Here is a 13,408-nt window from a genome sequence, read left to right on the forward strand (position 1 = left end):
GAACAGAGATGCAGAGGATCTAACCATAAGTAATGCAAGGTCCATTGGTTTAGTTTGGACAAAAATTTTTTAATATAAATCCGGGTATTAGATAGGATGAAACTTTATTTACAAAGAAAGGTAGAGACTAACTGAAAACAAAAATAAACCTAAACGCAACAAAAAAGTCCCAACCACACCCCAGGTTACACAACAGCATATATACTTTAGTAAAAAAATAATTATTTATGTATGTGAAGAAAACCTCTGAAAGATATGCCGTAAGATAACAATGGTATCTGGGTGGTAAGAATATGGTGCCTACTTTATTTTTGCTCATCTGTATTCTTATGATACATACATAACATTATAATAAAAGGTTATTTTTAATTAAATGTAGAGAAGCTTTCAAGAAAAAATTAGTGATATAGTCCAACTCTTGAGTTTGCAGCAAATGAGAAAACTAAGGCCTAAAGAAGAGAAAGTACTTTGCTTATAAGTCACAATACTACCCAAAAGCCACTTACACCCAAACTTTCCTATCAAACCGGCTGCTCACTACTCATCTTGCAAAAAAACATGCAATATTAGGCAACTGGAGAAGTAAGCAGAATGACTAAAGAGAGGGCAAAAGCCTGAGGCTAGCGCTCAGGAATGCTTTTACCTGGACAGGTCCAGGCTGTGAGGCACCCTGGCCAGGTCATTGACCAGTCCCTTCTTCAGGAAGAGTCGAATGATGTTGTTCATGCCATTGTGCTGGGTCTTGGCCGTGGCACTGCTGTAGAAGCTGGAGGTGGAGGGGCAGGACTCCATGATGGTACTGATGATACACATCACTGCCTGAAGCCTGGGGGAGAAACGTGACATTTCTATCACGTGAACACAGCCCCATCTTAGGCTAAGTCCTCACTAACTTGCCTCAGATAACCCTCCTGGGCCCTTTGTGTTCCATCCTCAAAGTAACAACTACATAGGCGAGAACTCACTCTGTGGGTGGCAGCATTCTTCATTTTCTTTAAACGTAATTTAAAAAGTAAGACGGAATAACCTGCTCAACCTCTTGCTTAAAGACCCTAGATATAACAAAAATGTCCCTTTGTTTTCTCTAAGTCTGTTTACTCACCTCCTCCAAATGTAACCAGTCTTCTGGGTGTTTTAATTATTCGAGAGGACCATAGAATGTACTGTGCTGGTATAACTAGAACTCTTGTTCAAATGCAAGGAATCCCATGGGCCAAGAATGGAGTAAGGGGTTGCTACTGGTTATGAGCACTAGGTCAGGCATGGATTTTACCTGGCATGTTTCTCTGTACTCTCAGCCATAGCCAGTGCCCGTCCCAGGGCTGCTTTTACTTCATTCACAAGGGCCACCTGGGCATCTGTGCCACTACCTGCAGCAGCCAGGCTTGCGAGGAACAGGCGGGCCAGGGCAGGCGTGTCCTTGTCTTCTGCACTCTGCGTGTGTGGGAGGAGGTGGTCCAGAACAAAAGCTAGCACACTGCAGTCCTGTAAAGTCATTAATCACGACCATTTACTCACAAACACAATTATGCCGTATCGTTTGCACAGCAACGCGGTACACATACGCACAGAGTTGATCCTGGAAGTCACCCAGCCAGTGATTATCAACTCCATATCATAGATGAGAAAAGCCAAGGCTTAAAGGTACAGCTAAGTGAGTAGCAAATCCAGGTTTTATGCTTCCAAATCCCATTCATTTCCTACTACACAGTTTATACATTTTCATTTGGATGTTACTTGGCATTTCTTAAAATATTTTTGTGTGATATTTAAATAGAACTGTTTACAGCAAACCTGTAAGAGTTAAGGCAGTACAATACTCTCCCCATCTTACAGATGGTTAATATGAGGCCCAAAGAAATGTGGCTTGCACAGAGAACTTAGTCAGTGGTAAGTATTCAAATCTTGATTCCTAATTGAGTGTTATAATCCCTTCAGTATTCAATTGAATTGGAGTACTTATTGACATCTACAATGTGCCCAGAACCCTGGGCTAGAAACTGGCAGGGGTTAAATGAGAAAGAGCACAGTCACAGATATGGATATGCAAAAATATTTAACAGCAGGGTTACTTAAAATAGAAAAACAAAAGCAAAAAACTCAAAACCCCAACAACAGGGAAGGAAATTAAGCCAGACCTTTTCTCTAACGATGATTTGTGCCCTGATAATTCCTTATCTTAGAAAGAAACCTTAGTTCTGTTGTCATTCAAAGAGATTTTGGATCAAAACGCACCAATGATTTTGGAACTAGATAGAGATGATGGCTGCACAACTGAATGTACTAAATGCCACTAAACCGTACACTTTCAAATGCTTAGTTTCACGCGAATTTTACCTTAATTAAAAAAAATGCAGTTAAGAATACTAGACGGGGCAGCTGGGTGGCTCAGGTGGTTGGAGCGCTGTGCTCCTAACACAGAGGTTGCTGGTTTGATTCCCACATGGGCCAGCGAGGTGCACCCTTTACAGCTAAGATTGTGAACAACGGCTCTCCCTGGAGGTGGGCTGGCGGGAGCAGCCGTCAGCTGGCTTGAACTGCCGTGAGCGACCAACTGTCTCAGCCCGTTAGAGAGCAAGGCTCATAATACCAACATGGGCCAGGGAGCTGTGTCCTTCACAACTAGACTGAGAACAACGGCTTGAATGGGAGTTGGGAGTGGGAGAGGGGGAGGGGAAAAAAATACTAGAGTTTGGGAAATTACATAAGGTAACCTTGTTAAGACAACTACTGTGTTTCTCCGAAAAGAAGACTTTGCCGAACAATCAGCTCTAATGCGTCTTTTGGAGCAAAAATTAATATAAGACTCGGTCTAATATAACGTAACATAATAAATATAATATAATACCGGGTCTTACATTAATTTTTGCTCCAAAAGACGCGTTAGAGCTGATTGTCTGGCTCTTATTTTCAGAGAAACACGGTATTAGAATTAAAAACTTCCCAGTAGTGAATAAAATTAAAAGTTAAAACAGTTTTCTGAATAAAAGTGTAAATGTTATGTGACTTTAGTAAAAACTGGAAAAAAGCTTTGTAATTTGGGAAAGCAGTGTGACTAAGCAGAAAGGATCTGGATTTGGAATCAGAGACCTGGGTTCCAACTCCAGTCCTGCTACTCTGAAGTGTGGCCTTGGGCAAGTTATTGACCTCTCTGAACTGTCTTCTCTACTCAGGGGAACAACACCAATAACCTTTTAGTGCTGAGGTGAGGATTATAAGATACCGTGTTCTCCCAAAAATAAGACCTAGCCGGACAAATCAGCTCTAATATGTCTTTTGGAGCAAAAATTTATATTAAGACCCAGTCTGACAGAATAGAATAGAACAGACAGGGTCTTATATTAATTTTTGCTCCAAAAAATGCATTAGAGCTAATTGTCCAGCTAGGTTTTATTTTCGGGGAGACAGGGTATTTGTAAGCACCTATGAGAACCCAGACCCAGTGGGTCACGTGACACATATCAATCAGATACTTAATAAATTTGCAATTCTTATTTCCCAAGTAATACTATTACAAACCGTAACTACAACTGGCATAAATGAGTAAAAGCTTTGAAATAAACGTCTAATGTATATTTAATACATATACTCCACAAAGGATTTATATCCAGAATACATGAAGAACTCAATAGAAAACAAGAATAAAAGACTTGGACACTGCACAAGAGAGTATACAAATGGCCAATAAAGACAGGGAAATTTTAACCATAACGCAATACCACCACAAACCTGCTAGAATGGCTAGGAAAAATACTAGGGACAGCAAGGAGGTACACAACCGGAACTCCTATATCCTACGCTGGTGATAATATAAATTGACACAACCACTCTGGAAAACTTTTGGTACCATTTGCTAAAGCTGAACACACCAGCAAGTCTACTCCTAGGCATATATCACCCAACAGAAATGCTCACTAAGACACACATATGTTCACCTAGGCATGTACAAGAATGCAGCAGCGCTTTTAAAACCTCCAAATGGAAAACTACCGAATTGCTTATTAGCATTAGAATGGATAAAAAGATTGTTACAGTCACACAATGGAATTCTATACAACAATGAAAACAAACTACAACTACACACAAAAATGAATCTTACAAACACGTTAAGCAAAAGAAGCCAGACACAAAGGAGTACATACTGTAAGATTCCGTTTGTATAAAACACAAAACCAATTTACAACAGAACTCAAGATAATGGTGACCTTATGGAAGCTTAACGTGGAAGGGGAGATGCACAAAGGCAGGAGGGGGGAAGCTTTTGTGGAGTTTGTAATGTTTTATTTCATTTGGGTTGTGGTTATCCAAGACCAACTGACGAAATCACTTAAGACTGTGTATTCTTATATGCTTTAAAAACTTGAATTAAAAGTAAAAATAGCTTAAAAAATAGCAGCTGCTTTCATGGATTCTTTGCCTGCCAACATTATTGCTTGTACTCCACTATCAGGCTCTTTAGTACTTAGCAACCATAAAATTACTGTGACCCCCAAACAAGGTCCCCTTTATGAGAAAAACCTCCTTGGGCTTCCCTTTTACATATATGGGAACATGACAGTTTCTTAAAGGTGCCTCCTCACTTGAAAAATCTAACCTGAAGATAATGCTATTAGGTTGGTGCAAAAGCAATTGCGGTTCAACAGGTTGAAAATAATTGCAAAAACCGCAATTACTTTTGCACCAACCCAATATATCAGGACATATAAAATACGACTTCATTCTTTCCCATAGCTCTACTGATAGACATTTAGGCTTTTCTTATATTCTTTATTACCAGTACTGATACCACATCTGGTGTTTTTTCACAGGTGTGAGTACATCTGGAAGACAAATACTGACATTCTTACGTATTTCGTTCATTCTACTGTCCCCTAGACACCTTTACTTAGGTGACCCACAGAAACCTCTCAAATTCCAATTGCTTTTCAAATCGCTTCGTCTTCTAAAGTAAAAGGAATAATAAGAAAAATCCCTAAAACATCTGAGTCCTTGATTTCTTTCGCCTTCATCCTCCCAATCCAATTCTTGTCCACTTCTACCTTTAAAACATCTCTTCAACTAACCCATTCCACTTCTCCTCCCACAATTTCACCAAGGTCCTGTATTACCTAGATTACTAGATCAGATTCCTAACTGGTCTCTGATTCCAGTCTTGCCTTTTGCAGTCTCAACACTGCATACCACGCAATGTTCTACAAATTGCATCAACTCACCCCCTGCAATGAGCCTGATGGCTCCACATCATGGGAAAAAGGCCTAGCTCTTTAATGTGTCTTAGGCCTCTGCCTCTCTCATCACTGGGCTAGCATGCATGGGTTCCTAGCAAAGCATCCAACACATAGCAGGTATCCAAATGACGACAGTATAAAACCTTAAGCAGAAGTTGAAAATATTACCTCTTTGATCAGCTCAGACTGGCCCACAGTGTAGCTGTAGTTGGCAATCAGAGTAGCAATACCAACATAGGACCTAACCAACTCTGCCAGAAGACGAAGAATAGTGGAGGTGGGCATTAGAGGTTTGCTGCCCTTGCCTTTCTGCTTGCCTTCCTCAGAGGCCCGGTCCCCTTCTTTATCTTTCTTCCCATCCCGAGACTCCTCTGGAGTTGAAGCTGTTGAGAAAGAGCCACTTGTTCAATTCCACTGGAGTTGAAACACTGGTTCAATTGCACACTGGAGTACTGGCAAAAATCAAGCCTTAGGTAGAAAGAATACCACTTCTCCACTTTAAGGCCATTGGTACAAATTGAATGCCCTCTTCATACTGCAGTGGAAAGACAGACAGGTAGGATGACCCAGGTCTTAGACCTGGTCTGTGGACACAGTACATCAGAGAGGCTTTGCCCAACTGCTCACATATCTTCTGCCACTTCCCTCCTCTTGTGTATCATTTTATGCCCCAGAAATACTGTACTAATAGTTCTCCAAACATGCCTTGTGTACTCTTTCACCTCTTCCTTCCCACATGTCTGCCTGGCACACATTTACTTATCTGGCTCAGCTAAAATGCTGACCTCCTCTATAAGTGCTTTCCTGTCTCATGCAGGCATACTGAGATATTAACATATCACGTACCCACTATACCTTATCTCAGCACGCCTCCATTCTAGCACTTACCTTGTATTATAACGGCTGCAGGTTTCCCTCACTAGACAAAATTCTTTAACTGCAAGGAATGAATCTGATTCATTTTGGTGTCTACTATAGTCTGCCACGTAGTGGGCACCGATGCTTCCCTTGAATGATATTGCCATTACCCACATGATACAGTAAGTCCACGAAAATGAGTTAACCAATATCTTACTAATAGCCTTTTTGACTTATCTCCAGGAACTAGTATGATATTAAGTATAATGTCTCCTAAATTAGATCTCAAAGATCTTTCGTATCCAAGGAGAAGAAGCTCCTGAACGGTCTCATTAGAATTGCTTCCACATGACATTTCTCTAATTTTTGGTGAGTAGCCAATGGGGTCTGCTGACACCGCTAGAAGGCAAGAATCCGCCATGCAAAGCTTACAACTAGAATAGGGTCAGTGGCACCAAAGCTCTATAAGCCAGTGTGGAAACCATGGAAAGAAACATATATGGTGGTTTAAAGAGCAGAACTAAAGGATATCATCATGACAACCATTACTGGGTTAGTTAAGTCACAATTCCACTAACTTTAGCTTACAGAAATACTTTATTTACAAAACACTGAGCTCAACCCTGAGACAAGTACACTTGACCATTATGTTTGTATTCCCCTATCCCCTATCCAGGACACCCAGTTTCCTCAAGTTGTCCTCAAGAAATCATAACAAAAGAGGGAGGAAAGCAAACCATTACCTTCTCCTTGGGATGTCCCAGATGTGGAAGTCTCAGCAGATGCACCATCTGCAGCAAAGACCTGACTCTATGGAAGAAGAAAACTCCTGAGCCATTATTATTTTTAAAAACTGCTGTCCCCAAATGGCAGGACGCCTTCCCAGGGTACTGGTTGTGAATGCTACAGATTCTCTTTGGCCGATCTTTGAATCACCCCCCGCACCCCCCCCATACTATAATCTGTGGGAAGCCATCATTATAAACAGTGACTGTGAGATTGGGGGGAAGGGACAGGGGAAGAGGAGAATGAAAAATGAGTTAAGGAAACATTTTCAACCTAAGGAGAGAAAAGAAATTCCCAGGGACACCTCAATTTTTGTCTTCATTTTTTGGTAACATATGATTTATAAATATATCAAAATTACTATGTTTGAAATTTCCATGGCATAACCCTAAATACTGAGAACACACAAGAATCGAAAGGGAGGAGGAAGATAGGAGGTTGTAATTCACCTACATTAATGGAAAAACCGGACTGTGCATCGAAGTCACTGCTCTGACGAGTAAGTGACCGGTACTGCTGATACACATCATCGCCCATGTCTTGCAGGAGCTGGCCAACCTCTTGGGTCATCACCCCAGGTTTAGGATCAGATTTGTCTGCTAGAAAAGCAGAACAAAACAAAACTCTTGTAAATGTGCAATGTTAATGCCTATTTGGTAGCCTAGACAATTTCACTCCAAGTTGCTATGACTGTGTACATAGTGACACTGCTGGGCTTTTTAAGAATGAGGAGCAATGTACTACCCTTAAGTCCTCACTTAACATTGTCAATAGGTTTTGCGACTTTAAGTGAAAATGATGTACAATAAAACCAATTTTACCACAGGCTAATTCATACAGACAAGAATAAAGTTCCTAAGGCATCTCTCTCATCAACCCTGTAAGGAAATGACGATATTTGAGGACCGGCAATATTAACCAAGAGGGCATGGTTGAAAGCCTCATTCTATTACTAACTAGTTTTGTGACCAGAGGCAATTTTAAGTAACTTAAGTAGTCTCCTCACTTTCCTTGGCTGTCACTACTAAACTTAAATGAACATACTTGGTATTATGCCTAATGCAGTGGGCGGGTCAATAAATGGTTGCTATAGCAAAATCATTTGGGGGGGCAAGATATAGTGGTGTAAAGTTTCTGTGGTTGTAGGAAAAGGTAGGAGCTCTGTATGGATCAGAGTGCTGTATGGATGAAATGCATGAAAGTAAAGACTCACACTCTTGACTTATCAAAAAGCAGTATTTATCCATTTTGGGCAATCCGGTGGGACCTACATGCCCCGAACAAGAGCCAGAAGGATCTTACTGGAATGGAACCTTGGGATTCAATCTATTCATTCACGACTTTCTCAGCACTTACAAGTAGCACCTTAACTAAGAATAAAGATGGACTGGGATGGTGGTCTCAAAGGTCAGGAAGCCTAGCCACACCTTCTAATATTCTTTCCAGCTCTTTGGGCAATAACGATGTTTTGTCTGAGAGTGAAAACATTAGAGACTTCATGGTATTTTATTTTAAACCTGCTAACAAGATGCTATTATCGCCTTCTTAATCATTATTCATTTCCTCCTCTGTATGGGATGTATTCTCAAACCTCTTCATTCTTATCATTCAACACTTCCTTCAGAAAACACTTATCTTAAGAAACTTCCCTACAGGCCCCATCCCCACCAGGTCAGGTGTTATGTTTAGGACTCACCACTACCTTGGCATCTGTCACACTATATATGACTATTAGCTTCTTTAAAGAAGGGTGCTATGTATCTTACTCATCTTGATTCCCGGAGCGTGGGCACAATGAGCGCTCACTAAGCCATGAGCTGGTTGAAATGACCCAGGAAAGTGCCCAGCCTCCTGAGGTGAGCTAGCTACATACCTTCCTCTGGAGCATGGTATGCAGCCAGGGCATTCAGCATATCGTAGATCACTTCCTTGATAGTATCAGGAATGACAGGCAGAGGCGAGGGCTTCAAAGGGGTTGTCTTTACCAGCTGTACAGCATTAGGGCCTTTAATTCTAAGATTCTCAAATTCATCATCTGAAGCTAAGCCAAAGTGAGACAGAAAAATCAGTCAATAGTGAACTGGTACCTACATTTGGTTACGGATAAGGACTTAGAAGGGGGCTTACATAATATACAAGCTTGGGACAGGAAGCCATTTCCAAAGCATGTTCAAGTAGCCTACCAGAAAATCTGGCATTTACTTTCCCTAAACCCCACAGGATTTAATACAGATGCTGTACCAAATGGTAAAGTGTACAAGCTTTAAAGTTGAATAGACTTGGTTTTAAAATCCTGTTCTATTATAGGATGATGGCCAAATTACTTTCAACAAACCTCAATTTTCTCATTCTTGAAATTTGAGGATTAAATGAGACCATACATGCCCAGCACAGGGTCAGGTACATAGCTGAGGCTCTCAAAATAATTAGCCCTCCTCCTGTCTTTATGTGTATGTGCATATGTATATGTGTATGTATATATAAAACAACCCTACAGAAACATCGAAAGGTTAGCAAATAAATACCCCTATACATCTCATCTAGACTCACCATTTGTCTGCCTCTAAATACGTCTACCTGCACCTCCTAAGATCAAGGATATTTTTATATATAACCACAATATCACTACAACATCCAAGAAATTTAAAACAGATTCAACTATATTATCTAACACATAGTCAGTACTGTGTTTCCCCGAAAATAAGACATAGCCGGACAATCAGCTCTAATGCGTCTTTTAGAGCAAAAATTATAGTAAAATAAGACCGGGTCTTATATTAAAATAACATAATATAATACCAAGTATAATATAATAAATATAATACAACATACCGTGTCTCATACTAATTTTTGCTCCAAAAGATGCATTAGAGCTGATTGTCCAGCTACGTCTTATTTTCGAGGAAATACGGTATTCAAATTCCTCCCAATCTCCTTTACCTGGATCCAGAATCCCATCAAGTTTGTTGGTGGTTATTTCTCTCTAGTCTCCTTTTATCTAGGAGATCCTTGCATTTTTCTCTTTCATGACATTAATATTTTTGAAGAGTCTAGGCTAGTTTTCTTGGCCTCACAATGTCTCACTATTTATGTTTCCTCATAATTAAATTTAGGCCAAACATTTTTGGCAATAATATACCGATGATACTCTATACTCCATACTGTATCACAAGTCTTACGTCCATTTGTTCCTCAATTATCACTCTATCTGTTGCCCTGTTGCCACACTAAGATGAGTTCTTTGAAGGCAAGGACTAGACTGAATGAGTCCTTGGTATCTCACGCAGGGATTACCACAGGGCAAGGACCAGAGAAGCTGTTGAAGTACCTCTGAATTGACCCACATGATCAAACAGCCAATGTCCCAATGCTTGCCTTAGGAGGCTTCCCAAGTTACAAATCTCTCCACAGAAAATCTTTGGAGTTATACGAGGCCACAGACTTCAATGTCTCCAAAGCCAGGAGAAGGGGAAACTCACCAGTTCCTGAGCCTCGGGGGGCTGGAAGGGCAATGCGGATACAGCAGTTGGCCACTTCTGTGAAAATATCTGGATTGCGGCATGCGGCTGGCCCAAGGACACGAAGGATGTAGTTGATCTCCCGAGAGCCGAGGCTGCCAGATACAACACCAGAAGTAGTGCTACCAGCTCCACTTGTAGCTGCTGAGCGAACAACCTAGTAAAGAAAGGGAGAAACACTGCTGATTAATGACCACTTTCAAAAAAATACAATCACATTCAAGGAAGAGTTTCCAAGGATTAAAATACTAACCAAGCTCTGTCTCAAGACAGTAGATGACAGCTTTAGATTTTGGGGAGAAAAATATACTTGGTCTTTCAAGTCTTGTCCCTTCCCGATTCAAAAACATGGCTTATAAAAGTTACAGCATTCAGCATATCCCCAAACTATCAATTATTAGACCAGATGGCATATGATCTTCAGAGAAATTGGAAAATGTATCTAGACCACACTGATCATTCATCCAGATTATGGCTCCCACATTTAAGTGCTAGCTCCCAGCCTTCCCAAACGCTTTCCTAATTTTAAACCAGAATGGCTCAAACTCTAAAAATACATAATATTGATATCCACTTAGTGTATAAGCACAAAATTAAACATTTTCATACCCAATCATCAGTTTCAGATAATGATAGCCACAGGAGATATCAAACTATTTACGGATTGTTTGCTTTGATACCACAGGGCTTAGATATCATCATGGTTTTGCTCTTCTCATAAAATGACTCATCAATCATGGAAAATACAGAAAAGCATAAAGAAAACAACTCCATTGTATCTTCTAATATCTATTCCTTCGTGAACTATGTTCACAAAGATAAACATCTTTTGGAATCTTAATGCTTTTCTTAACCACATCAGTCATGCTCTCTTTAGTTCAGCATATTAATCCCTGTATCTTGCCTGTCAGGCTGCAATTAAACAACTCATTTTTTAAATACAAAAAAGTGTAACTTCGCTATAAAAAATGTGTCATAATTTATTTATTCAGATCTCTGCTGGACATTAGACCTCTAGTTTCTTGATATTACAAGCAATTCTACAGTGAACATTCTTGTATATGTACCTTGGCATAAATTTAGTTATAAATTCTTAGCCATAGAATTTCTAGGTTAAAGGATATCTTAAACTGACAGTACCAAATTGCCCTCCAATGTGGCTGCACCAATTTCCACTCCTACCAAAAGTAAGAGTATGCCTGGTTCTCCACAACCGTACCTGCAATGGATATTATCAAGCATTTACATTTTGCCAACTTGGTACGTTAAAATTGCCACTGAACTTCTTTTGCTCCCAACACCCCAGATATAATTTCCTTTAAGCTCAGAAAGTTTTCTCTCATCCAACAAGAACCTGTATTTTTCCTAGCATTTTTTAAGTTGTATAAACTTTAAATATTTTAACTATTCTGTTTTAAAGCTAGAATGCTGTCTATACATAGTCGTTTCTGCCTTGTTGGGCTGTCTCCTGACCTTGGATTAATGCAGTGCACATGCCGCCTTTGACAGCTCTCCTTTTGATTTTGCTCAAGTCAAGTGAAATCAAATAGGCTGGGTGAAAAAGAACTATCTGAAGAATGTGAGATGTACACTCTTACACATACAGAAGTATGAAATGGTACCACCTTTAAATAATCTTAAATGTTACAAAGCTATGCACAAAAATGCACATTGGAACATTATTTATAAATGTGGGACACAATGTCCTAAGAGAGAAAAAGTGAAGTCTACTAACATTCACATGATGACTGCTGACAAAGAACAGGAGGAAAGAGAATTTTGTGAAAATACCTAGGAGGAAATGCCTCACTAGCAAGACATTTGCCCCTCACCCCTCTGTTGGTGCTATAAATGTTTTCATTTTTTTCTAATTATTAGGTTGGCACAAAAGGAATTGGGGTTTTTGCAATGATTTTTAACCTTTTAAACTGCAATTACTTTTGCACCAACCTAATACTTTTGTTACATCTTCCACTGCTTTATATGTTCCTGAAATAAACATGTAAGCCTCAGTTTTGTGATCTGCACAACGGGTATTTATAAAAAGCTTATCACAGTGTCTGGCTTATCATAAACAGTCCAAAAACTTTACTACTTTTATAACTCCAAAACACAATGTTTGGAAAATAGGCTCTTGGGTGAACACATGAGAAAGTAATCCTACAAAGGAATGATCTTTAAGATATGAATTTGATAGAAGGTATCCCAGTTCCTTACTAACAGTTTTTGGTTCAAGAAACATATATTGCCAGAGAGGACTTACTAGTTAAGAGCTATTACTATAGTAAATTTAAGAGTAGAAAATGTATTTTCTAGTTCTTTTTCATTGTCATTCACTGGGATAATCTACCATATCTAAGCAGCACACGAGCATACAGCTGGGAAATTTTGCTGGGCAGGGAATATAGCCTATACATCTAGCTATAGACCCTAAGAACTAGAAGTCTATCTGTTCTGAGACCAAGGAGAAAAAAAATTATGCAAAGCTAAACCAGCATCTGACAAAGAAAAAGACTCACCTTTTCCATAGTGTGACGGAGGGTACAGGGGTCCTCAATGATGTGTCTTAAGAGAAGGGTGACCAGGGGAGTAAACCCATTGAAGCCTGAGCTCTGGGTCAAATTCAAGATCATGCGGGTACTCTTCAACTCTGCAAACATCATGGCATATTTGTGGTCTCGGGTGAGCCTCAGGCAGAGGCGGAGGGTGGCATGCAAAGTGTCTGGGTCCACAGGGACTCCTAGCATGCTCACGCACGCCCTGATTAAAACAGTCACCATATCCTCTGTCAGGCCCTGGATCAGGATCTCCCCAATTTTTGTTTCTTCCAGGCTTGTCTCCTTTTCAGTATTTGTACTCTCCAGGGCCAAGGGGGTATCTACAAATGGGAAGAAAGTAAGAGTTCAGACAGTTTAGCTTGACATTTCCTCCCACACCTCTCTTTCCTAAGTAACCAGTCAAGCTTGGATCCCATAAAGAGAAACATACCAAACACCAATTCTAAGACCAGATGAAAAG

At 40.1% G+C, this 13,408-nt stretch overlaps 1 protein-coding gene across 20 annotated transcripts in view; it reads right to left on the minus strand.

The window, feature by feature from the left end:
- The window catches only part of HUWE1 (HECT, UBA and WWE domain containing E3 ubiquitin protein ligase 1), a 160,820-nt gene that overhangs the window by 30,092 nt on the left and 117,320 nt on the right, over window positions 1–13,408 (minus strand). For 19 of the 20 annotated variants that reach the window (XM_019718919.2, XM_019718910.2, XM_074323887.1 and 16 more), the window contains 8 exons: window positions 12,910–13,268; window positions 10,352–10,547; window positions 8,746–8,913; window positions 7,326–7,471; window positions 6,830–6,896; window positions 5,397–5,611; window positions 1,274–1,485; window positions 644–826 (listed from right to left, as the gene is read on the minus strand). In XM_019718919.2, coding sequence (XP_019574478.1) covers window positions 644–826; window positions 1,274–1,485; window positions 5,397–5,611; window positions 6,830–6,896; window positions 7,326–7,471; window positions 8,746–8,913; window positions 10,352–10,547; window positions 12,910–13,268 — 1,546 coding nt within the window. The remainder of the gene's footprint in view (window positions 1–643; window positions 827–1,273; window positions 1,486–5,396; window positions 5,612–6,829; window positions 6,897–7,325; window positions 7,472–8,745; window positions 8,914–10,351; window positions 10,548–12,909; window positions 13,269–13,408) is intronic. The other variant, XM_019718909.2, reaches the window with a different exon arrangement.

Source organism: Rhinolophus sinicus, chromosome X (assembly GCF_036562045.2).
Source record: "Rhinolophus sinicus isolate RSC01 chromosome X, ASM3656204v1, whole genome shotgun sequence".
Taxonomy (NCBI): Eukaryota; Metazoa; Chordata; class Mammalia; order Chiroptera; family Rhinolophidae; genus Rhinolophus; species Rhinolophus sinicus.